The 27,686-nt window shown below is 37.3% G+C and overlaps 1 protein-coding gene across 2 annotated transcripts in view; it reads right to left on the reverse strand.

The window, feature by feature from the left end:
- Positions 1–27,426, reverse strand: part of LOC136719176 (homeobox protein Meis1) — a 62,291-nt gene extending 34,865 nt beyond the window's left edge. The window contains exons 1-7 of one of the 2 annotated variants that reach the window (XM_066697028.1): positions 26,739–27,426; positions 24,872–25,092; positions 23,402–23,543; positions 23,235–23,285; positions 22,528–22,578; positions 21,302–21,448; positions 13,780–13,891 (exon numbers count right to left, since the gene is read on the reverse strand). In XM_066697028.1, the coding sequence (XP_066553125.1) occupies positions 13,780–13,891; positions 21,302–21,448; positions 22,528–22,578; positions 23,235–23,285; positions 23,402–23,543; positions 24,872–25,092; positions 26,739–26,750 (736 nt within the window). In that variant the 5' untranslated portion in view covers positions 26,751–27,426. The remainder of the gene's footprint in view (positions 1–13,779; positions 13,892–21,301; positions 21,449–22,527; positions 22,579–23,234; positions 23,286–23,401; positions 23,544–24,871; positions 25,093–26,738) is intronic. The other variant, XM_066697029.1, reaches the window with a different exon arrangement.
- Positions 27,427–27,686: the final 260 nt, after the last annotated feature.

Below are 27,686 nucleotides of genomic sequence, written 5' to 3' on the forward strand. Positions count from 1 at the left end.
ACATCCTTTATTTATAACCACAATTATTATAAGCATCCCATACAGCTTTGACAGAGAAATTCTCTGAGAGCCAAGCATTGAAAGGGCTTTTTTTTTTTTCATACGGAGACGAAGCAATTTACCATATAAAATAATAATTCATAAAAGAAACATGAGCAAGGAAAACGAGTCGACGGCATTGGAAATTTCAATGGGATAACCCACTTTTTTCCCCTGTTTTCAACACAAGGACTAAGCAGGCAAAGAACTGGATACAGTTATTTATTGATTAAATATAAAGCACTTCTAAACCTCGCCGCTATTCACCGCTCCAAGGCAGATAACCATATTTTAACCCTGTCTGCTCCCCTACTACTCCAGTTTCATTTAGCAGGCAACACCCGGCACCTGTCTGCAGAGAATTCATTGATAATTTATGGAAATATCTGCTGTAATCCGGTGGAGATGACTTTTTTCCAGCTTTGTGCATCAATAGAATAATCAAGGCCTTAAAACAGCCTTTGCTTCCCATTACCTCAGGCAAAAGAATTCCTGAAAGCATGCCTTTAGGGCACCTGAATTATATACACCATTAGGAGAGGAAAGGCTTTCTACATTCCATATAAAACACTCAGCACAGCCCTTCCTGTTTTCTCCTGCTGGAAGAGAGAAGCAGCCCTAGAAACAGAGATTTTTAAGTGAAGACTTATGTAGATACAATAGAGAAAGCTTTTAAGCAAGAGCCAGCTTCCCTACTCACTTGCTGTGGAAGTGACCTACCCCCCCACCCCCCCCATAACAAGTTTCTATTACATCATTAGCTCCAGCCAAAAACAGCCTTGGCTTAATGCACAGTTTGTTCTTCCTACTGTTTTTAGGCAAATAGAGCTACCCTGCTCCCATCTGGGAGGGAAATTACACTGCTGGTTTGTAATCTAAGACAAGATTTTCATTGGAAGCAAATGCTTTCAATCCGGTGTAAAGACCAGTTCATGTTCGGCAAAGCCTAAAACAATAAACCCGGGGCTTGTCCCACGCGAGCTGCAGAAACAGAAGGAAATGCTGGATATTAGGAGACACGCCGGCCGATGCCGAAGGAAACTATTTTGTTTGTACTCCAAAGCCTTCTCGTTGTGTCTCTTCTTTAATTACATAAAAAAAAAAATGCTTAACTCATTCTCCCAATATTTTTACTTAAGGCTGACCTCTGGCGGGTTTAAACCTTGGAGGAAAAGTCCAAGCCGTCAATTTTATTGGCATTTCCATTTTCACTGCAATTTGATACCGATCACCTCTGTGAGGTCTGGGGCTAATTTCTTTCTTTTTTAACATCAATGAGCTAACTTGGAAAGCGTCAGGCTGGGCATATGGCAGCAGCTATAAGCCACATTTGTAAAATGTCAGCAGCGACTGTGTTTCTGGAGCTGACTTCTCCCGCCGCCAAATAAAGGCAAATTATGAAGGCAAGCTGAAAAGGTGGAAATAATCATAAAAATGATGCTAGTCCATAAACAAGCTTACAGCCTCATTAGTACAGCAGCAGGCTCCACTGGGTGATTTATGCTCGTTTTGCTGATGCCATGAGGAAATGCCATAGGGTAACTTTGGCCAACTGCTAATGGTTTGTGACAGCTTCTTAGCAACTAGTACAAGGGATGTTGTGGTGTTCGCTAGTGACAAGAACTGAAAATGTCATATTATCTGCCCATGTGTCACGGAGTCTGTGTGGCAATTAAAGAGCAGGCCAGTGACTTAGGGAGGCCAGGGGCTTTGTGAGATGGCCTGCGGCTATCCAAGGAGAGAGTACACACAAGAATGTTTTATTACCCTCACACACTGACGCGACACCCCTATGTAGAAATCAGGTTAACACTCCCCAGCCCTTTGTCACCGAGGACAGCTGAGCTCCTCTCAGATCTCCTCTGACTGCGGAGGAAAGCCACCGCTCGCCTTCTCTCTAAAGGCATTGCATGACATTATCAAAGGAATTTAGGGTAATCTGTTGTGATCTGATTGCTTGAAAAATGGCACTTTAATTGGCAGTACCTGTTTCTCTGTTTTTGCACATCACATTGAAAGGTGCCAGCTATTTTTCTGCTCCCTACCAAATTAGTAAAGTGACGTGTTAGGTCAGGGAAGCAGACACACTGCTTGTAAGACAATCAGGGATAATTGAAATTATATATATATATATATATATATATATATATATATATGTATATATCTATATATATATATATATATATATATATATATGTATATATCTATATATATATATATATATATATATATATATTATACACACACACACACACACACACACACACACACAGCCATGTGCAAATTCAAAAGGGAAGCTCAAGATCAGTCGTTTATTAAGCATTGCATATGTGAAATACACTAAACTATATAAACCTATACTATTTGTTTTTCAAACACATAAAGCAAAAATCAGCTATGTCTGAAATTTTTTTGTATGATTGTCAGTTACAGTGTTTAAATTTTAATGTAACGCTAATATTCATTGAAGTGTTCTTATAAAATTATAAAGTATAGTGTGAATACAGTCTGTGTCATAAAGTATGAAGGGGTTTCTATCTCTTTGCAAATGTCTTTTTAAAATGTATCTCTATTATTTATTTTGTTTATCTGCACCAGACAAAGGAACTCTAATAAGCGGCACAAAAAGCCTGGCTCTGAATTTCAATTTTCAAGCCACAAACTATAAGTCAAGCTGTCAAAGCTTTAAACACAGCTGCTTATCCTTTCAAATCATTGTAAGAAGTGTTTTTACCAAATTTTATAGGCCATGGTCTAATGGTGGGGGCTAGCCAGTGGAGAAGGTATTTTATACCACACTTCATCCATGGGCAATTTCATGTGAGACCTGAGGTCTATCCCCACGGAGTGAGCCAGGTGACCTGTGGTAGCTCCCAGACTGTCAAGTCCTTAGATTTCAAACACACTCGGCTCAAATGTCCCAGAGTTGCCCATTTAAGCAAACCCAGGCATTTAGGGCCCCGCTATCTTGTTCCTTTCAGAAGAAAGACAGAAGAAAGAAAAAAAAAAGATAAAGCAGCATTTATTGTATTCAAGCCATTCAGTGGGTCAGAATGGCAGTGTCAGTAGGGGTTCCCTTCACACAGGTCATAAGCCCCTCCCACCCTCAAAAATTCAGAGCATGCAGGAATTTCTCCAGCACAATTCCCAACAACAAGTGCTTCCATTTTTAAAGTCTCTCATGGAGATTCGGGATTCCTACGTGGCCGGACGCATTTTGGTTGCCATTTCTTGAAAACAAATTTTTGTATACCAACATGTTTTTTAAGACATGTTTTGGCATCCTCTGTTGCTCAGTCAGTCACATTCAGACTAATGACATGCGCTGTCAGCAAAACAATATGGCAAGTCTAGACATTCTTCCTGCCATTTTGGCTTGTCAAAGAAAACTCTATATGTTTTGCTAATATTTATGTGTAAGTTAAACACCACGGCCCAGAACAAAGCCCTTATTATAATTTTTTTTAATGATACTCTGCCATTCGCATATTCAAATAAAATCTTTATTTACATTATGAAATGCATAAATAAAATGGACACTATAGAGGAATTTCTAAACTCAAATTAAATCAATGTCCAGGTTTGCTGTTTATTTTGCCGTTTATTGCAAGCACTTTTAAATAATAATAAACTAAATAAATATATACATACATAAATGTCCTATTAATTTTGATTGACAGATAGAGGTTGCCTGAATCATCTGTTACACTCCTATTTTATTGCTCTGGATAGTAGGGCTTTTATATTTGTTTTTACAAAAATACTTTTCATACAAAATCATATTACTATACATTACTGACATAGCTGTAAAAAGAAGATAAATATATATATACATACACACTACATACATTCATTATAGATTTCCATAGCACTTTTTTGTGCATGTGTGTAAGGGTCACTTCTGCCACCTCTGACACACTGAAAAATGCATTTAAGCCTAAGGGGAAAACACAATATTAAACTACAGCTTTTTCCCCTTTCATTCTTCTCATAAGCCGCCATAGCGCTGAGACTAATGGTCAATGGAAAGTGTAGGCCCTGAATTTACCCTTTCATGTTGAGTACTTTTATGCTGCCACTATTGATTTTTTTTTATTTATTTTTTATTTAGATACAAGGCCGTGAAAAAGAGAGGCACTTGCAGTTCAAACGTATGCACTTTAAGCCCAGTGATTTGAACAGAACTGTGGGGCAAAGGGGGAGAGCAGAGTGAGATATTTCTGACACCCTCCTGATATATTATAGACAATCCAGCAAGGCGTTTGAAACGTATCTGAGTTGAGGTTATTGCAGCAAAGAGCCAAATCCACAACCATTTAGACGTGGCATATGACAGCACACTTCTGAAGGGGGCTGGAGACGTCACGGGTACAGAGGGAGTGACATGTTCACACTGCCTAGGCTCCAACTTAACATGCGTTGCCATTACCCAAAATGAAACTGACCCAGGAGGACAAAACCAGATTTGATTCATGCCATATACAAAGGAGGTTGGACGTGTACAGTGCCTTGGGTTCAGAGAAGTCTAGAGAAGAAGCAACTACAAGCAAGAGGATGGGTCTTCTGGAAATGATTACAAAAGGCAAGTTCCAGAACGTACTTTCAAGAAAGCGCAACCCTAGCAAACATTGAAAACTTCTATGAAATGTAATTTAACCAAACCACACTAAATCCAAAGGCTCATTAAGAAGGTAGCCACTGCATTGAGATATTCCAGAATCCCAGAGAAATTAAGAAACATGAGATGGTAGGGGAGTATAAAATCCCATGTACTGATCATTCAAATGTCTCTATGTTTAGCTAAATTCTAGAAAGTCTAAAACTTTCAATTTGTTACAGATACAATTGTTTTCATTTATACACACCACACAAATATAGGGTTAACAAATTAACAAAAAGCATTACAAAGTCCAAAAAGACAAACCATAAAAAAAAAAATCTGAATATTTCAAATTAAATTAAATGCATCTCATGTGTTGAAAATGAAAACAAAATGCATTACAATCTCACTGTAGATTTGTTTTGTATTATTTGTTTTCTTTCTCCTCATAACAAAAACAGTAAAGTAGAACTGAGTCTAACTTGGCGTATTGTGGGGGTGATATTTTTTAACTGTTTATTTATTTTTGTATTATTATTATTATTATCATTATCATTATTATTATTATTATTATTATTATTAAAACGGCAAACACATAGTACAAGCCGTGTTTGGAGAGCACTCCAGTTTACCAAACTAGCTTTTATTATTAGCTTCTGGCAGATAATTTTCCACATGGTAGTTATCTAAATGACACAGGCAAAGATAAGTAAGCTTAATATGCAAGGATTTTCCCTATAGCTGCATATCTGTACAGTTCGGCTCAAGTACAGTTGATTATACAAGAGCATTTAAGCTGCCAATAACACCGCTCTTCATTTCCAGAGGTTTTGTTTAATTGAGGTTGACACCTAAGGAATATTATAGTACATTGTGTGTTTACAGCGAACTGAGAAAGTAGCTAATGGGTCAAAGATGATAACTAGGTTTGGAATCGTGTAAAAGCACAATACAAGCAAGATTATCACTTAAGTTTAGTACATCAGCAATCTGAAGGGTAGGAAAAAAAAGAAATATGAATAAATGTCATAGAATATCTGGGATTTAACATCCTGTTCTCACGTATTCTAAAATTAAAGCCATTTAAGGATTTCAGCTCTCCCTGACAGACTAAAATGAAAGTATGTGTATTTAATAAGTCATATCAGTTTATTTAGTGTAGACCACAGGAAGCTGTAACATGGAAAGAGGGATTCGTGGTGGTTCTCTGTGAACAATGAGGAGGAGAGATAAAGATGCCATTTAAGTGATGGAAGTGGTAGAGTGGCCCGTTTCGCAGTTTCCTGACAAGACCAACTTCTAGCCATGTGTGCCCTGATGATATGGACCAGCGGTGTTGTTATTCTTCTATTTACTCCACTGTATTTGTTCCTGTGGAAAACCCTACAAAAACAAAGAGCTGTGACAGCTCCAGGGAAGATATGGCAACTTTAGTCACCAGCTCTTTTATTTTCAGGCTTATCAACCCTTTTCATCAGTGGAACCATGCCCATGTTTTTTTTTCTCTTCTTCTTCTTCGTCTTAACAGAGGGAGTGATCAGGTTACCACTTAAAATGTGTATGATTCTTCAAACACATCTACCACCACTGCCATCTCCCATTGTTAGTATTAAAATTATTCTTTTTAAATGCATTTAGATAGATTAAAACTCAGAACATTAACTAATGGATGCCAACTTGTTTCATTGAGTGTAAAAATAATATATTATTCATTTGATTTTGGCATGGGAAAAACATATATATATATATATATACACACACACTCACAATTGCTTAATTTGTTATGGTTTTGTAAATCTAAATATGGAGTTGTTTTAACTCTTTTAACCCCCAAAAAGCCCTCAACAGGTATCCATGTCAAAAGAAACCGCTTCAGCTGGGGGGATTTGTTTAGCCAGGGTCACACACAGGTCAAGCTCTTCGCCAGTTGTTAACGCAAAGCTTCCACCCGTCCACCCAAGGTTTGTCCCTCCTTCTGCAAAGACAACTGGCCACAGAAGAGCTCTCTCACTGCTGCAGGAACAAATAATCCCCTCCCTGTGAAGTGGTCTTGGTGACAAATAAAAAGGTCAAACACTTTTAGTTGAAATTGTAGAAGAAGCTAAATTCCCCAAATATGGAGCTTTAGTTGTGTTTGCTTGCATGAAATAGGCTTTCTGGAATGTCATTTTAAAACAGGGCTGGTAAATTCTTCAGCTCTTTGTTAGGCTCCATGCATAATAGTCTTTGGAAAAGAGCTTCTAACGTATCTAAATTGAATTATTTCAATTCAAGAGAGGGAGCTTCATTCTTATTCAGCTTTGCAGATTTACATGTTAAAAAAAACGGACAGAAATGAATGAGATTAACTATATGCCCATACTTAAGAGGTTCCTAAGAAAGTCAATAAAGCCTACATGAAGAAAAAGGGAAAAAAAGAAAAATCTTCTCAACTCAGTGATTTAACGCTAAGTGTACTGCCTTATTTCAAAATAATTAATTGTTCAGATCTCCACCTAAGTCTTGGGAATTTCCACACATTGAAACAATAATAATCTCCACGAAAATACTCTGCACTTTGAATATTATCGGCAGGAGAGCATATGGCGAGGCAGCAGCAGGCTATTTATCGTCATCCTCTTTGGAAGCTAAAATTAGCACAATGCTGTTTGTGGCTTTAAGCTTGACTCAGACTAGAGCGATACTCCTAATAAAAACCCTGCTGTCCTCAAACTCCCAGAGACTGGCGAGCGCACTTCTTTCAAACATTTCAAGTTATTGATTGCAACAAGAAACAAACTCGGTCAGGGTAGAAACACTCTGAAATATATATTAATATGAAACAATTAAAATCACATTAGCATTCATCTGTTCCCAGAAACTGTAAAAGGACTAACTTTTGTGAATTATACATTGTACTGTCCAGTTCATGATACACAAATACGGTGCTACATATTCCAAAATGTACCTATATTTTTTAATCTAATCAATTAAGCGAGTGTTTTAAAACTAATGCAGGAATTTGTCCCAAAATAAAGAAAATAATAGCACAGAGAACCTTTTCTTTGACATATAAGTATGCTTAAAAAATACTGTTTCAACAGCAGTGCACTCTATTGCCTGTGGTATTGACATAAAGTCTCATCCTCAAAGAAGTTTTGTAAGACTACACTCCTTTGCCCAGGGTGACTTTCTTAATCTCTTTATCAGATGCTTAAATAAACTGAAGGAGTCTGTGATACGCGGACAAACAAAAGCAGAGAGCGTGAGCGCAGGGTTAAAGCTGTGTTTGTTTACTGTCACTCAGTGTCCCTGATGCTGAGCACTCCTTCCCTCCCCTTCCCGCCTGTCCTGGCTATCAGCTACTAACTCTCAGATAGCATATCTCTCTGGGTGCTATCAGGTTTTTCCTGAAAAGTTGGCTAACATGCATCTGATAGAGTCTCCTCAAGCCCCTATGTTTCTTCGGGGGTTTTGAGTAAATTTCATTCAGGTCTTTATCACAGGATTTAATACATTGTGACATGCCAGTGATGAGTCATACTGATTTTCTGTAAAATACATATATAAACCTTTAGTGCTTAGATTAGCCTCTGTCAGGGTGTGTTTAATGTGTTCGTAGCTGGTATTTCCTTTCAATCTAAGACAATTGTAAAGAATGAAATGCATTACTGAGGTTTTGGTAAAACTAATTAGTTCTGATAGGTGACATTCTTGTAATAATTAAAGTAGAGAAAACACAATTAAGCTAAAAATATTATGGGTGACAATACTTTTTCACAGCTAGCATAAACTTTATAGGTAATATCTTTAACTTCAAACAAACTACAATATACATTAATTCTAGTAACAAGGGATAATATTTCATACAGCATCATATAATCTATTAACCAGTTTGTTCTGGAATGGTGTTTCTTAAATAAGAACAGTGAGAATGTCTTTTGGTCAGTGTCCTTTCATTCAGATATGTTTGCAACTTTATTTAATACAACTATGACATTATAAAAAACTAATTCTTGCCTTTACAGTACTAAAGTACTGTCACAAGAATTTTCTTTGCAAGAAACTGGTCAATTGATAAAGCAAACAGCAGCTGTTAATTACATATTCTAATGTATGCATTAAGTTCAGTCTGGAAAAACAGGGCCCTTGTTGTTAAGGTGTTTATGTGTTTCAGGTTATTTTAAAGTCATAATTGAAAAAGTATTCTTGGCAATATTTTTCCACAAGATGTGTCAGTGTTGAAGAGAACAATTCGTTTTTACCACTCTGAGCAACATTCAAACTATATCCAAATGATGAAAGAATTTGGGTACAGTACTAATTCCTAAATATGTGCGTGTGTTTTCTTTTTGTAGTTTTAATGTTACATTGTTGTCAAAAGCTATAGTTTAATTGTATAAAATTACAATGCTGTGGAAAATGTATTACACAAATTACACATGCTCAGAGAAGCTAGGCGCACACATTTTATACGTTAAAACACCAACGTCCCCAGCAAGTACGGACATGAGAACTACATTTCGTGCACAATATAACTTTCTACAAAGGCTACATGAAGCCAATATGCATCATTAATTTGAATTATCAAAATCAGAGAAGCCACTCAAACAAGAGATAAGCAAAAAGCAAACAGGGGAGCAAACAAAATGACAGTTTATCGTTTAAGTTTTACGACTGTTCTCAGTAGAGAGGCAAGGTGCTCAATCAAGCCTATAAAAATGAAGTGAAGGAAATGACTGGGAAAGCAGAACACTGTTTGATATATTGAGGGGTGATGTGTTTGCCCATGTTCTCTTTTTTTTTTCCCACAACCAAAATCAAGAAGTCCCAGACCAATTTGGCAATGGACTCAGGACAGTGTCCAGTTCCCAGGGGCAAGTTGCCCCTGTGGTATGGGAACGAACATAATTTCCCTTTTATACCACTGCTTATGTACAAAAGCTTATCAGCTATAAAGCAATAGAGCCATCAACTGCAATAACTTGTAGTAACAAAAAAGTCAAGGTCAACAAGTACTTGCATTTTCATTTATCTTTTGATGCATCGCTACTGATATTCAATTGGGCAATAAACATAGGGACTGTTAAACAGGTGATTTGGAGGCTATCACAGGAAAAGAGGCAATTTCCAGGTAATCAGGAAACCCTGTTGTAACAATTATGATATGAGTGCATTCATTTTTAGAGGCAATCTCCTGTCAATCCTCACCAACTGTTTTAATACTTTCCCCACCAGCAGAACCCACAGATGACAGATACTGGGAATAGACACATTTCCGTCCCTGCACACGCTTATTCAGATTCTCAAACAGCTGTTGAAGAAATTAGTACCTTTAACCTTTAAAGTTCTCGCTGGTGTTTCCTTCATTGCACACATCAAGGTGCCCAAAGCAACAAGGTTTGCCTTTGCTAAACAGTATATTAAAGCACTCTCTTCAAATGCTTTAATACCATTACTCTGGGATGATGTCTTGGCCTTTCTTCTCTATTCAAAGACTGAGAAACAGCAGGAATTCCTCTCCAGCTGGCGCAGTTGCAGTGATGCCAATATCAAAAACCGCATACCTTTTATCAGCTATTATGCTTTTGATTTAACCAAATTACTATGCAAACTGGAGATGAGTAACAAAAACACAGATAGTGTCATCCTGCGCGGACTGCCTGTGTGCCAGCGCCTAATTGAAAGTAAGCACAAAGCAGAGAGCAGACAAGTGTACACTTCCTAAAAGTATATCACAGGACTTGATTTATAGTGTACAACATTAATGGGCAGCTGTGCTGAGCTACTGTTTTAAACACATCATACAGGTAATAAATACATACATACATAAATAAACAAACCCCTTTCAAATGCCTTAAACGATTGAAACAATTATTCAAGAGAAGAAAATTGCACGATTTTAAAATACTAAAACAAAACAGGAAACATCAGTGGGATACATGATAATCTAAAAGCTGTCAGGAAAGGATGAATTCTTCCAGTCTGGTGGGCAATATTTTCAATTAAACTCCGACTAAGCTAAACAGGGAACCAGGGACTGGTACAACCACTTCAATGATGCTGGTCTCTTATTTTATGTGTAGCCCTGATGCTGACTGATGTCCTGTCTGAGCTCCACTGAGGGTCATGTTGAACCAGAGCCAATCACGTGATAATGGCAGTGGTAAAGGTCAATCAAAGGCACACAGCCATTTCTACTGTCTGGCTGACCTTCGCAGCCAGTGACAAACTGCCATCAGTCAATGTTGACTAATGACAACAGCACTCAAACTGATCAATCGGTTAAAACATGATCAAACCGCTGCTCACAGGTCAGCTAATTTTCACCTCCCTTGTTCATGAATTACAGGAGCCTAACTACACTACTTGTAAATGAAAGGTACTGCACACAGTTTACACAGCAATACTCCCACCTGACTGTCCACTAGTCTTCACCTATGCAAAGCCTTGGTAGGCATCTTCAAAATTGAAGAGAAAAAAACTATAGATTTTTTTTTTTTTTTACTACACACCACCAGTTTCATTTGTCACACTGTTGTTTCAAATGAATAAGTTCCTATGAAGATCAATTTTAAAAGTAGAATTTCTACTGGAAAAAAATTATTATAAACAAATACTATCACTTTTTTAATACACAGCAAGAACTATGGAGTATGACAAGCTGGCACAAACTCTGCCCCTCTTTCACAATTCAGACTGTAAGCATATCTGGTCCTGGTCTGTGACTTTGAAAAGAAAGGTAAATTTATGCAGACAATAACACAAAACTCACAGGCACTGTTGTACTTGGCATAGAGAAGGCAGTTCACAAGTGGTCACAGTAATTGGTGATACATATCTGCCTTAGTCATCACCTTTCCTTTTTTTTCTTTCCAGTTTCTTGATCCAACAGCAACTCAAGAGTTCTGGAATTCCTTTATTTATTTATCTATTTTTCTTGATACCTGCTTTTTCCTGGCAGGAAATAATTCTGTACATAGCTAGCAGCACTACACAAAAAGGAGCCTTTAATCTCCACTTCCTCAGCCTGCAAAGTTAAGAGTGAATGGTTCACAATGGTCAAGATCTCGAGAACTGTGGTCATAATAATGATTTGTTTTCTTTTGCCCTGTTAAGCACGTTACTCTCAAAAAGTACGATCCAAGACATAATACCACAAGGAGTCCCCTGAGAATAGACTGGTTAAACAAGGGAAGGGATATATGAACTATTCAAAGGAGACCAGTTAATAGACTGGGACTAATTAAACATAAATCGTTCCGTTGATGTAGTAGATCCTCGAAACATCTCTCCATTGTAGTAATGCAAGTATTTTATTTTAGGGACTTGCACAGGGCCAGAACATAACATATATATATATATATATATATATATATATATTAACCTTAATCCTTTTCTACCGGTTTCTACTGTTTAGATACACTGCTTAAAAGACATTCCTGTGGCCATTACAACCCCTTTGTGCGTTATACATTTCTCTACAGACTCCAATTGTTTGCTGCAAACCAGGAGACAATGATATTTATTAGGTGTGCATGGCCAGGCGGACTGCAGACACTGGAGAAACTCGCAATAGCATCAGGAGTGAAAGCAAGTGGAAGACAAGGAGAAATGATAAAGGTCAGCAGAAAAGCTATCTTTCTCTAGTGAAGGGAGACAGAAAGTGCAGTAAGATGTTAAAGGATGAAAATAAAACAAAGAATGGATCGCTGAATTAGCTAAAAATAAAAAAAAGAATTGTAAATTATCACTTCATAATAATTACTTGATTACACCCTATATCAATTAAACCGTAGGACAGAGAAAATGTTTTTCAGCCATTCAGTATATATGCAATATACACAAATAGCAACACATACTGTATGTATACTATTTATACTATATATATATATATATATATATATATATACATGTATATGTATACTATATATACTACCTATATATGTATACTTATATACATACACACAAACATTATTATATGTTTTCATGTTTTATCTACTTACAGCATGTCTTAGACAACAAACACAATCAGAAATAGGGGGGTGGCAGGGGCAACATTAAAGCTAGGCTATAATTGGAAGTATGTGAAAAATGAAGTGTCAGTTTGGTCAATAAAGAGCAAAGGTCAAAGGGAACTGCAGCCCAAACTCTGCACAAAATGTGCTCATTAAGACATCCAATCAGAGAGCTCCTGCCCGCCTATCCCATTAGTCATCAGGCATCTGACTGTTTCAAAATGCCTGGCTCTGTGCTGTTATTACGTTCCTTCTTCATGTAAAAAGGAGAGCTGGTATATAAATCGTTGCTCAGTCATCTGGAACATAATGTGGTCCTTTTTCCCCTCATCCTGCTCTGCCTGCTGGCTGTGGAGGCCTGAAACAACTGCCTTGAGATTCCCTTCAATAATAAATGAAGTTGCTTTTTGCCTACAGTTTGTTTGAACTCCTCGCTAGAGACAGAAAACATTGTGCCTATTGATAAATACAGACCAAATCAGTGCTGTTAACAGCTGATACAAATAATGCTTTTATTTACATATTTCTCCCCTTTTTCTAAATATATCCATAAAGCAAATTCAAGATGTTCTAAAATGGTACATGCAGTACAGGAACGAGGAGACAAAATCATTGGTGCAGATTTATACTGAGTGTAATTTCTCCAAAATAAGAATCCAAGTCAAGAAATCAAGATACCAGACACTGACCAATTACTAACTAACCGACAAAACCCTTTTTAACCAAATGGCTGAGATTAGCCAATCTTTTCACTCAGGGACACACGTATGTTATATATTTGTTTGTGAAATATCCAGATCTACAGAGCTGAATATTTTAATGGAGAATCCCTTTTCTTAATTCACTGTAATAATAAATTAAAGAACAAGAATAAAACTGCAAATAAGTATTCAGTTTGGGAAAGTCAAACAGTTTGTTGTTTGAGGAAACCTTTGAGGAAGATAGTCACAGGGAACCAAACTCTTAGGGGAGAAATGGTCTTTTTAATGATATTGTATCCCAACTGATTTATACAGCTCTATAGCCTATCCTGTTTCTGCTTTGTTTGGGGAGTAGAAACCATTGGCCCCAATTTAGAAATACAAGGTAACTTTCTTCAATTTAATAAACAAATGTCCAAAAAAAACCCTCTCGTGTTCTTACCTTGTTCACTGCTGTTGTCCCCGCTGTGTGATGTGTGTCCCCCACTGGAGGGGCCGGGGGTCCCACCTGAGCGTGTTGATGCTGTGTCATCGTGATCTCTGTTCCATGAAGTCTGCAGGGACAAAATTAGCGATCAGACAACAGACTGGAGACAGGGACTATCTTGGCAATTTAAAAGGCACAGTGCCACAGAACAACCACAACCGTTTGCAATGAAACACTCCTCAGCTTCCCTGTAAAACATTTGAGGGAGCATATGCATCCAAGGTACGAGAAGCAGCCTACTTCAAAATCCCCCAATTCCCAGCCCAGCATGGCTTTACTGGAAAGAATCAGAAATTAAAATGTGCTGCTCCAAAAAGTTTAGTAAGTAAATTAGAAAATAAGTAAATTAGTAAATATGTTATTAAGTAAATGCGTCAATAAATACATTCATACAGTGCATGCATACAGTAAATCATTACTTACTACGTCACCAAAAAACTCCACAAGAAATGATTTGTTTTAAACTTGTACTTATTTCAATAAACCATTAAATATATTTCAATCATTTTAAACAGAAACCAAGTCTCATAGCTCCTTACTTATTTCTCATACTTAAAATGCAATGGTCGAAAAAAAATATCCTTTCGTTATAACAGAGGGAGAGAGAGAGGAGGGGGGAGAGAGAGAGAGAGGGGGAGAGGCAGAGGGAAAACAGAAACGCCACGTTATTACCAGAGAAAAGCAAGCCATTGTCAGCAGGCAAAAATTTAACTTGTGCAATAAAAAAGTGAAGTTGTTTGATTCTAACTATGTGTTTAGTATCACGAAACCTTGCAGCTCAACGGTGCTGCTCTCTGGGAGCGTGATGTGAGATGAGAGGAGGCGGCGTTAGGCTGCAGTTTATATAGGCCTCTTAATCATAATGGAAAGCAAATAAGAATGAGCTTTCACAAAAAAAAAAAAAAAAAATCCTCATTCACAATTAAGCTTAGGTCCATAATGGCCAGAATGTGTCAGCTGTTTGCCGGATGGTATGTGGCAAATGGACCAGACATTGGAATAAAGAGGACCGGGGATAACAATGGGCTCACATGGCCTGCGCACACTCAGCCCCATGCAGCGCCTTCTTGTACTATTGAACAGAAAACAGATGTTGCTTCTTATCACTGGGTGCGTTGGAAAGTAACATTTATATAGCAGAAAAATAGCTGGAAATAAAAATATAGGATCGGCAGTCTTGGCATCTTCCCTCCGATAAATATAGTATGCAGATAAAAGATTTATCCCACAGACTATCAATTAACTTACAATTATATATATATATATATATATATGAGAGAGAGATAGAGATAGATAGATATAGATGTACATAAATAGACATATATACAGTAACAATCCCAAAATAAAAATAAATAACATGTTTTATAACATGTAGGATATGAGTAACTTATACTGAATTGCCTGCAACCTTTCAAAAATATCTTCACGAAGAAGAAGAAGAAGAAGAAGAAGAAGAAGAAGAAATACTTTGGCCACCACTTCTTAGTATATTCAGATTTTCATGCCAGCCACTGAAAATGCATTAGCTAAAAAGCCTCTTTAAAAAAAAATAGTGCATTATGCAGCATACCAAAAGAATGTTGTAAGAGGTAATCTAGAACACATGCTCAGAATGCAAACGGTTAAAGCAGAAATTGCCAGTTTCTACAACTAGACCTTTTTTAAAAAAGGGGGGACTTGTTTATTCAGAGCTTTGTGAAAAAGAATGGTACAGCACCCTAGGGACAGTGAATGCCAGGCACAAAGCCCTGGTGCCTCAACATGTAAAAGGATGTTTTTCTATGTGCTACAAATCCCACTTGAAAATATAATTAGAAGGAGAAAATGGCAAACTATTGCATTAACTGTAATTGAACAAAAGACCAGCAAGGCATGTGGGAGGTTGCAGGGACCCATGGGAGCTCCGGGATGCTTCAGATCCTTGTAGTGACATCTCCAGGGTACACTCACTCTATTTATAATGCCCCTCACCACTCCCGTCGATTGGTGATCTAACTTGTAATTAATAGAAAACACAAAGATAATATGATACAAAAATGAAATTAAAATTCCAGTGGACCAGCAATAAAATTAATACATAAATAAATGAATAAAATATGTCATGACTATGCTAGCTGGGAGACTCCAGCAACACTTCGGGTGTTGTGAACTGAAGAATTGTGTGGTGGTGCAAGGGGAACTGTCCTGCTGCACACAACAGCATACTTGATATATTCACTATCCCTTAATGAGCTCCCTTGGATTTATTCAGCCTTTTTCTCCTTCCCCTCCCCCCACTTTTTTTTTCTACAGTGCAGGATGTAGATTAATTCAATGCTTAATTGTTTAGTAAATTCAATTTTCCACATTCTATTCTGCATAGCTTTAGCTAAGGTTCTTAAATCTCCAGCGCGGAGCTGAGAGAGCAGTGTTTGTGATCTGTGCCTACCTTTTTTTTTCATTACCATTTTCTTCCTCCACCACTTAATTCACCATGAAAAGATTTTCCTTGCTGGAAATTCTGATTCTGCTATGATCTGTGAGGCATTCCAATTCATTGCATTTTCATTGTGTTGGGTCTTAGATGCTGGGCTCCCTTTTTCTCACAGCCATCCCCATATTATACAGGCACTCATGCAAGAAATGTTGGGTTGCCAATTCATTTATAATAAAAAATGTAACAGGCGGTCATGCAATACTCTTTTTAAAAATATCTGAGATATAAATAAATAAATAAATAAATAAACAAACAAACAAAAGTGTGTGTCTGTATGCATGAATGCATGCATATGTGTGTATGTGTATGTATCTCTGTGACATTCTAACGTTATTAAGTGATGTTGTTTTGAAATATGAAGAACTCTCCTCAGCTTATCGTTTCATTATGCAGTGTGGCTACTGAAATACTAGTCTCTAATACAGACGCTTAAACCTGGAGTTACAACTAACTTAACCAGGGATACTATGATAAATCTTACCTCACATTCTATTGTAAACACTTGTTTATTTGTGCTTTCTACAAGTAGATAAGATAAGGATCAAAACCCTGATACGCAGCCCCACTCACTGACTGTTCATTAAGCACACTTGCTAACACCCAGCCTGAAAACTGGGTCCTTTGAATTGAGAAGATGTGATAATAGTCTGTATTGCACAAGAAGCAAAGGATCTGTGAAAAGCATATTTTACCCCCACTCACAACAGCTGGGCAGAAATAACCTAATAACTGTTGATATCAAAAGTAGCATATCCAACTGGATTTCTCTGTCTTTTGTGTACACAAAAAAAAGAATAGAAAAGAAAAGAACGGGAAGGAAATGAAAGGACATGGAAAGAAACCCTGCAGCATTTTTATAGTTTTAAATCTGGTAAGGTAACCTGCAAATGCATTAAAAGATAATTACATGTTTTAGTTAATTACCTTATTGTTAACATCACTGTCTACTGAGGTATTGGGTTTGGAAATTACTTTGAAATGCCGCATTGTTACTTTAATTGACATTTAAGGTACAGTGCGTTTATTATTGATAAACTATTTGAAGAGTTTGAAACATAGCGCAAATAACACAGAACACCTACTTGAGCAATGAATGGATATATTTGGACCATTTAAGTCTTAAAGGTCTGATTCAGTATCGGATGCTTAGTTGTAGACAGACAAAATTATTGATCTGGTAAGGAAACTGGAGGGATTATAAACTTCATATTATTTCAAGAAGAACAACACAAATGGAAGTTTAGGAACACAGGATTGTTATGCACTCTGCAGCCAATCAAAGCGCCAAATGGAGCACGTCTGCACAGCAGATTTATCAGCTGGATACAGCAAACTGTACTTTTTTGGAGTAAATGACTCTACAACTCTTGTGCTTTATTGCCTGCAAGTTAGCATCTGCTAATTATCATGCACCCAGCAGAGATCACTGACAGTTATTTAAAATCTTGAACCTACTCTGTAAAACATTTATTTCACATTAACAAATAAAAAATAAAAAATAAATTCAAAGGTTGAGAATATTATTTCCATTGAATTTACAATATTCATTATTTAAATACAGGCATTTATAATTTAACCAATTATACACAGACATTAGAAATTATTTTTACAAGGCCTGGGCTGGGAAATATATATTTGCATACTTTTAATCACACACTCGTATTACATAGCAAGATGTTCACAAGATTTTCAAATAGTTTTCAAACCATTTTATCCACAAATGCCCCCTAGACAATGTTTTATATACTGGTTAAGAAACTAAGGAAATTACTTTTTTCTTTTTTGATTTGACTGATCAAATTCACCCCTACTTGTTCTGCCCCATTCATTATAAACAGAAAAGGCCAGCAGTCATGTGCTTAAGCTCTTTGTACCACTTGTTGAAACCTCACAGCAGTGCCGAATTCTCCTTAATTCAGCAGTATAATAATAATAATAATAATAATAATAAAGTTTAGGAAATAATTGTTATGAATAAGACCTAATTATCAAAATAATTATAATAGTAATGTTCTGCTGGCTCACACTAAGAAGAATACTATGTTAATTTAAAACAGCCTACACAAAATATTAAACTGCAAGTAAATTGCTATAAATATTGCTGATGTTCAAAGCAAGATTATATTATCAATGTTGCAGTACACAACACAAAAGTATCTGCATGTGTGGAGAGTGGCTTCAGAGCATCAAAATACACTATTAATTACTGCACAAAAATGTTGTGACCCGGGACATCTTGTGACTCACTAGAGTTACGAAACAATACTGAACTGGAAATAATTTATGACACTTCTTCACAGTAACTCAAACCCAAAAGACACTAATTGAAATGACTCAGAAAATGTATTTGCTTTCGTAAAACAGGACATATAGATCAGGCAGATTACGGTGTTTGTTTCCTTGTAGGAGCACTTTCTTTAAGTTACCTTTACTTATAGGACATCCATTTTCTAACTATGGCTTTCAAACTACAAAAACATCTACTTTATATTTTACATTTGAAAAGATCATCATCATCAGAACAACAATAATGATAATACTAATAATACATGAATCTGTCCTTCTCATAGCACAGTTGAGATCATTGCAAATTCAATCTAAACATAGTATGTCTGCATTAGCTGCATCCAAAAGGACGGGCTATGCTAAATTGTGATGTTTACACTCTTAACCAACATTATTTTCCTCCTCTGATCCACAGCAGCCGACAGTGAAAGAGTTAATCCGACAGCCAGTCACTCCAGCTCACACAACACCTGAGGGGCTCTGCATTTATCAGCACTGCCTGAAGTGCACAACGTGATTTCAAACTGGCTGGGCCGCATTCACAAGCGAGTGGAGAGACTGACTTTTTCACCTTTAAGCTCTGCTCTGCTCTTTTCATTGGGAGGAGCCCCGTGTCTTTCGCCAGCCGGGACTCCCACAGTTGCAGACTTTATTAAAACATTTATAAAAACTCAAAATGAGAAAAGCGGCCTACACTTTCTTCGGCCGCCGTCTGCGCAGGCGGAGATGCCGCTCGGCTACTGGGCTGGAGTTGAGAAAATCCATTACAATCCACAGTATTTCTTCGCCTGCTTTTTTATGCTGCAGTCCCCGTGCTTGAATAAATTGGTTTATGAATAAATAAGCCTGCCTTCTCCTTCTTGTTAACATTGTTGAGAATTTGCACAAAGGACTTTTTTTCCCAGTCCAATTCAACTTTATGCCCGAGGGCATATATTAAAAATACATATGGATCAAGATAACGCACACACGACACAGTCGTTACTGATGTCACCCTGCACCAACGCACACAAATGTGGAGGACGAGATATGAAGAAAGAAAAGCACAATGCCATCAATTATCTCAGCTCTTGTCGGTGACTACATACACAAATGTCACCCAATAAACGAATAAGTTTGTGATTTGCTCGACTCGTCATGTCTGTTGTGTTTTATTGTTTGTTGTTGTTTTGTTTGTTTCATTCAGTGCTGTATTTCAATTTGAATACTCGCTACCTCCATCAAACTTGAAATAGAGCAAAGTTACTTGGGATAATTTGACAAATGAAGTCGGTTCCCAGTGTTAGGATGAAGTCTGGTAAACTTTTCAAGAATATATATGTCATTGGGGGGAAATTAGGGCATGCATCTTCATCTTAAAGTCAATTAAAGATCCGATTGCATTCGTGCCCCCAAGCGCCATGTAATTTGCTCAAATCGCTTTATATACCTTAGTACCCCAGGGTCTTCACAATGTCTATTTCTATCCCCGGTAACTGAAGTTGCTTTTCTCGCTGTCCGACACAGGGCAACACTCAAACTTAGGAACAATTCAATATAATTGTATTAAATGCAATCTTAACTACTCGATTCAATTAGACTCAATGCAATATTATCAGATAGTCTTATTATGTTTTATAACACTGTAATAAAGGTGATTCCGAAGAAGTATTTCATTGAAAGAAGCAGTTCAATAATGAATGGGCATAAAATAGTCGCCATCTATTCACCTCGTAATAATAATCAAACAAAAGCTGGGGGCGACGTCATCAACGGGGAGCTACAGCCAGTTGTCTCTCGCAGCCCCTCCGCCACATGGATTTTCATCATTTACATTATTTAGCCTGATCGCTTCATTACATCTGAGGCAGGTATACTAATCTTCATTTTGTTTTAAAGCTTATGTTTAATTAAATACCGCCCCCCCCCCATCATAAACAAAGCTGGGGAATGAATCCTTGAAATGAGGGAACAATAAATGTACATACCACAGCAATGTTTTGATCAGATCAATGAACGCCTATTAGAGATTTTAAGCAGCATAAAAACACGAGATTTCTGCCTCATCTCCCCATGCAATCCAGCAAATCTCCTTATCCACTGCCAACCTACTACAAGCAAGAAGCTTACAATCCACTCTAAACACAGCTGATTTTTTTAAAACATGAATAAATAAACACAACAAAAAAATGTATCCCATTTACTTAAAAAACAAATGTTAATCCAAGGTCCGGGTAAAGAAATATCAAAAGATACTACAGCATTATATCTATGTGCTTATATGCATTATAAGCAATGTGCGCTCATGTCTAAGGAAAAATACTGACAAGACACCTAATGAACCGTGCAGGAGAAAATGCAGGGCACTAGCCTCTACCTAAGATGCAAACTCCCTTCTCTCGGAGATTTCTTAATAGAGGCCATTTTCATAGTCCAAAAATACATTTAGTTAACATGTCCATTATGCTAAAACCAAAAAAGGAAAATAAAAAGACAAAATTAAAATCGACAAGAACCAGGTCAAGTTTACGGGCGATGCTTTTACAAGCTAATCTCTGCAGGTCGGATCCGGGAGCAGTCCTTAATGAAGCAATAATAGCCACATTATTCAGAATTTTTCATTTCGATGGAAATTCATTTAAAAGGGCCTTAATCATATGCAAATAATAAAAGGAAGGAGTAGTGACCCAGCAGATGATGTGCATACAGATTTCAATAAGAGACCAGAGCCCATACCTGATCCAGATTCCCCGACGATCTGGTGATTTCCTCACTGTCCGATTTTGATCCGCCTTCTCTGTCATCTATAACCAAGTCAATGGGCATCTTTCCTTTTAAGCAGCTAATATACCGATGGCAGAAATTGTCACACAGCTCGTGTACCTAAAGATAAAATAAAAAAACACAAAGGACATAAATTGACAAGTGCAACCAGAGCTCCCTTTGATATGAAAACTTCCAAATTGTGGCAGCACTTTGCAATTATCCCCCAGAGACCCGCAGACGCATCCAGAATTGGGAATAACTTTTCTTTTCTGGCAAAATAGAGTTATCGCAGAAAATTGACAGTGACAAGACGATTCACAGGCTACAACATATTCAACACCCGTGCTAAATTCATCTGCTCCCGGGGCTGTGGCCATTAGAGAGATGACCTGCATGAGTGACATTTAAGGTAAACTGTTTAATTTCGTCTCGTTATTTCATTACAGACCCCCTTTCCAGGGAATCTCCCCATTCAAAAGGTCCAAAGGCATTAACACGAATAGGATATTGCCACCTGCACCCCTGTAGTTAATGTGTAAAAATCAAAACAATTATACTATTAAACATCGAACCGTGCATGTATTCAAACATACACTTATGCATGCACAAACATATGTAATGGTATCCAGCTATAGACCTATACGTGTATATGCGTGTGTATATATAGGTTATAGACATACATATATTTATAATATGTATGCATATGTGAATGTGGGTTTGTGTAAGCCCGCTGTTGTGTATAATTTGTACACACCTAAGGAATACTGGTTTTCACAATATCTATGCAATTAAAAACACATTTGGGTGAAACAAAATCTAATTAAAATTAAAAACACCATACTAAAGCTACCGAATTGTTTATAACCGAAGTTTTACGCGTTTATTTTAAAAAAAGGCAATAAATTAACCTCAAACTACATTAAACTACCGGTAGCCTACTTCTGCTGCTAAAACTACTACTACCGGTATTTATATATTTAAATTATATTGCAGAATTAAAACAGCGTTTATTAATAACGAGTTTCTAATCCTGATTTTTTTTTAGTAGGCTACATTGTAATTAAACAGGGAAGAGAAATAGGCGCCAAGATTGGTTTTGACACTAATTACAACAGACCAGAAAAAAAGACATTTATGCAAATGTACCCCATAGGTCTGAACTGCACCATCAGTCTGTAAAGAGTGGGGAACATTACCTTCTCTAACTCCAGTAGATGAAACCTTAATACTTGGATGGCTTGAATCATCTGCAAAGAAAGGCAACAGGCATCAGCTTCAACACGGGGGAAAGAAAATGACATATAAAGTTTTATGCTTAAACCTTTACTGCATTCTCATATCAGATGATCATATCATATATGATATGTTGATTTGTAACCGTGATACCTGAGTAAACAGCAATATTTAGAATTTAGTATTTATTAGTATTAGTGTTGTTGTTCTTAAACTTCATTCGTTCCGCATTAAAAATATATCAGGGTTAATTACACAGACTAACCAAAAAAAAGGGGGGGGTGTATTTTATAACTCGTCAGTTATTAAAATCAGCACTAGTTGAGTGATTAAAAAGTGTACATATTGCTTGCAACATAAAATAAATTAATCTGCATATAACTTTTCATTGAAAAAACGCTAACTATTCAGCGCGTCCTGACAGCTTTCCAATAGAGACACGGGAGATGGTTATCTAGGGTGACAAGCAGGGCTATCATGAAATCAAACAATCCTGCTTGAAGCAGATTCATAAACAGTTCCTATATGCTCTAATGTACACATGGACGATGATTATTCACAGAATCGGATTCATTTTAGGGCATTTCAGTGTATGAGCACAGGCATATCCTATCCGCCCCGACACAATACAACAATCCCTAATTCACAATGGGCGCAACTGCATTCTTACCAAATTATCCAGCTCTGGATTTGATGAAAATAAAGGTTTTTCTGCACGAATCTAAATCAAGAAAAAGAGTGCATTAATAATAATAATAATAATTAATCAGTAAAATGACTATAAGTTGGTAACATACATTTTAGAAAAAGAAAAAAAGAAATGGGAAACGTCCTAACCTGTTTTGCAAATACTGCTATATCTTCATTGAAAGACTCTGACGAACAGACATCGCCTCCTGCCACCCCTGGTTCCCTTGGCGTGCAAGTGGCTAATTCACATTTCTCAAAAATCAGAGCTAAGAGTGGGAATAGCGGGTGCCTGCAAGAAAACACAGCCGTCAAGCCCACTACGGAGGAAGACTTTGAAAGAAAAAAAAAGAAACCTACAGTTCTTTTGATACCTCTCCATGCTTTTATTTTACTACAGGAAACAAAGTTGCAAGTAAACACAACACCTTTAATATAACCGCACAACTTGACAGTGTAGCATCATCCAAAAACAAATGTGTTACTTCACACTGCAAGAGGCCATATTGAGCATCAACTTCTCTCTCTCTCTCTCTCTCTCTCTCTGGAAATCTTCAAATGTCTAAAACATGCACGGCACTGTTTCAGATATACTTTTCATCAACACTTCTCAATGGTGCATTAACATAGTTTTGGACTGCGAAGCTAGATTCACTTGTACAGACTGCAGAAATGGTTTTCGTCGATGTTGTGTAGTTGTGAAAAATGCATGATGTCAACTGCACAGCGCCTGAGTAAATGGAAACTCACTCCAACATGCTGCAACAAACTACCTTGTGTTCAGGCGTTTTCATTATAATCGGGGGGTATTTCATGTGATATAGGCTAGTTTTATTTAAATAATGTGAAAAGAAAAATGATTTTTTTTTTTTTACAAGAAGGTAAGAGTTATTCCCAAGAAACTTAGTTTATACCTCTGTACTAATTGGTGCAAATAAAAATAAAATAAAAGTAATTATACATTATTTGAATGATCATTTTTAAATATTTTTACATAATCATTCGAGTGTTACAAATACTTTAAAAGTTTGTATATATATATATATATATATATATATATGCAAGTTACTTAAATGTGTATTTCAAGTACTCGCTACAAACAATACTGTAGAACTACTTTACGTCATGTATTATTTATTAAAATTGTATTTAAAAAAATGTTTCACAAACTACGATTATTTACTTTTTTCCACTTCTTTCCTTTAGGAAAAAAAACGGGAACAGTTTTAATACTGAACCGCACACGTTCAACTTCTAATTGTAAGAATACAATATCAAACTTAGGGTTATTTAACTGTAGGATATTAATTACATTTAAAACAAAAAAAAAAAAAAAAAAAAAAAACTTCTAAGTTACCATTCAAAAGTATAAGCATAAGCGATGCTTCGCGCAATCTCTCTCTCTCTATATATATATATATATATATATCTATCTCACTCTGCACAATACTGCATCTGCACAGTATTTCTGTAGACTTCTGACTGCGGGGAAGTTTTGCTCAACTCACTCCCGGCTTCACGACACACCGCCAGCAATGCATCAGAACTATCGGCAAACAATCAGCAGTGCCTTCATGGTCTTGATAATAAAATATGAAGATGGCTGTCAACTAAACGTACCCGTAAATGGCATCTTTATCTCTTTTTAAAGCGTCGTTGACGGAGGAGCCCATGCTGGGGGGCATGGGGTTGGAGTGCGCGCTGTGCGGGTACTGGTGTGCGTGCAGCTGGGGGCCGTGGTTCAGGTGCACCGCCTGCATGGACCTGGCAGCGTGAGGGTCCCCATACATGGTGGTGGGGATCCCCACTCCGTCCATCCCATAGTGGGGCAAATCTTCGTACTGCACACAACAAAACAGGCATGATGAAGAAAGCAGTGGTTAACCGTGAATGGGGGTTCAGAAGCTCAGAAGAGCCTCTTTCATGAAGAAGCGAGCAACTGTTCCTGAAGTATTTTATAACGAAACAATAAAACATTGCTCCAACACGAATGCTTTCATCTGCTGTTTTTCCGAAGAGCAAAGCACCCCACCGTGAATGTCGCCGAATTGCATCTGGTTGTAAACAGTACAAAAATACAATATATCAAAAGCACCAGTTTTGCACCCTTTCAAACTTAAGGTTAGTAATATGAAACAAAGACAAAATTAGAATGCTTTACATGTATTTTGTGTAATACATACATACATATATATATATATATATATATATATATATATATATATATATATATACATATATATATATTAATATTCACACACACGTATACACAACAATTCGCAATTGATACAAATATAATTTCCGTGTACGAGTGAATATAGCATGTGTGTTTTTAAATGTGGATGTGTGACACACTACAGTTGCGTATTAAAGTGCCCATCCAAAAAAGTATTATTTATTTATTTATTTATTTAAAATCTAGGATTTACTTTGGCTGTTTTAAAAATAACTCCTTGTATAACAAGGTCAGATTACTAAGTGATGTCTAAATACATTCAAAGCTTGATTTTGTTTGGTTTATTTTGTGACTGATACAATAATTTGCTCTCAGACAGAAACATATATTCTGTATATGAAATACGTTGAACTTGTAATATGTGTGTGTGTGTGTGTGTGTGCTATGTATGTACGTATGTATGTATGTATGTATGTATGATATGTATAGATAGATACACACACACCACAATTACCAGGTACATTATTTGCGTGGGTATTTGAAAGTGACAAGACAATTACAGTGAAAGTGAGAAAAAGAGGAATTAGCACATTTATGCCTAAAACTGTAAAGGTGTCAATAGCCAGCATGGTAGTACGTCAGCTCAGCTCTAGACAAGCAAAAGGTTTCAGAAACAGTCTCATTAGTGTGTGGCTAATTTGTATTCCATTTTAATTCTAATATACATCTATTTTAAATTCACAGTAAATCATGATGCATTTTATTCCTAAACATATTGTTGAGCTTATGCCAGGGGAAAGTCCGAGCTGTTTAGCCCACTTTCATTATACAGTGTGTGTATTAGTTAAAATGTGCAATTCTTTCATTTCGTATACACTGTGGAAGGATGTGTCGCTATTCCACATGAAAAGAAAAGAAAAAAAAACCTGGAGACCGGGTGAATACATTTAAAAAACTGTACTATAAAGAAGAAAATAAATCACAACAAAGACTGACTTAAAAAAGTTAACTTGCTCGACATCAGCCTAGCGTGAGAATAAAATGCAGCAGTCTTCACCATCTCAATATAGCTTTTCTTCTGTTCAAACCATGCATGGGGAGATGCATTGAATGTGAAAGCAAGTCAAATAAAGTAAATGCATATTTACGTGTTTATAATCACTCCAATGCAAAAAAAAAAAAGTGGATAACAACCCATTTCTAAAGAAGCAGGCTTGGCATGTCATATAAATGAAAGAAAAGTTGTGTGCGTCTGTCATCGGCCACGTTTCAAAGCTATATTTGAGTTGCAGAAACTTTCTGAATACGTACCCTTTGCGCCATCGGCCTGCCTCTCTCCCTCTTCTTCCTTGAACTTCAAATATATCTCCTAGGAGGCCAGCGTGAAGGGAAATAAACACGCAAACTCCCAGTGCTGGATTCAAAATCCCTTATGTTCCCTTCAGGAGGACGATCAAGCCAGACCTTCAGCTCAAGTTCAGCGAAAGGTAACACACATACAGCACAGCAAATAGCTCCTGCTCTCTTTTTTCCCCAGGACAGCAACCGAGAGAAAATCTTCTTTCCCAAAACCAGTATATTAAAAAAAAAAAAAAAAAAAAAAAAAAAAAAAAAAAAAAAAATGCCCCCTCAAACCAAACTAGCGAGTCTCATGGCTTTTGGCCACTCCAGCTGTCAATCAAAGCCGAGGTTGTCAAAGTCCTGAATGAATGATGATCCGCCGTGCGCTTCCACCGGTCGGGACACCTTAAATGTGAACAGTGAGAATGCGCACCAAAATCAAGCTCTCTCCGCTCCTTTGATCACTCTCGGCTCCTGAGCGGATTTTTTGGGGGGTTTTGCATGCAATCGCCTCTAAATGAGATCAAGAGGAGGTGGGGTGATATTTCTGGCTGAGTTTCTCTTAAAGGAGCCACGGCCGCCGCTGCTCGCCCCAGCCCGGGTGTGTGTGCAGTGTGTGTGTGTCGCACGGGGCTCGGCAGTGGGTTTGGACCAGAATGCTGGAACCCGGAAGTAGTGGTGGCCATAACAGGTCGCGTCTTACACAATGCACTGGGCTACAGCAAGTGGTGCGCAGGCGAGGGGGGGATCTGTGCGAGGCGAGCTGGGAGAGCACAGGCGCCGGGGAAGCTGCGAGCTGGGAGGCTGGTTTTGCTGTTGGTTTTGCCTGCTGTCTTGGCTCTTTTCTCCCTCTCTTGCTCTCTGTTCTGAGGCTCCGCAGGGCCAGGGAGATGGGGATGGAGAAGAGCGGTGGCTTGC

The sequence above is a fragment of the Amia ocellicauda genome, chromosome 23, assembly GCF_036373705.1.
Source record: "Amia ocellicauda isolate fAmiCal2 chromosome 23, fAmiCal2.hap1, whole genome shotgun sequence".
NCBI classification, from domain to species: Eukaryota; Metazoa; Chordata; class Actinopteri; order Amiiformes; family Amiidae; genus Amia; species Amia ocellicauda.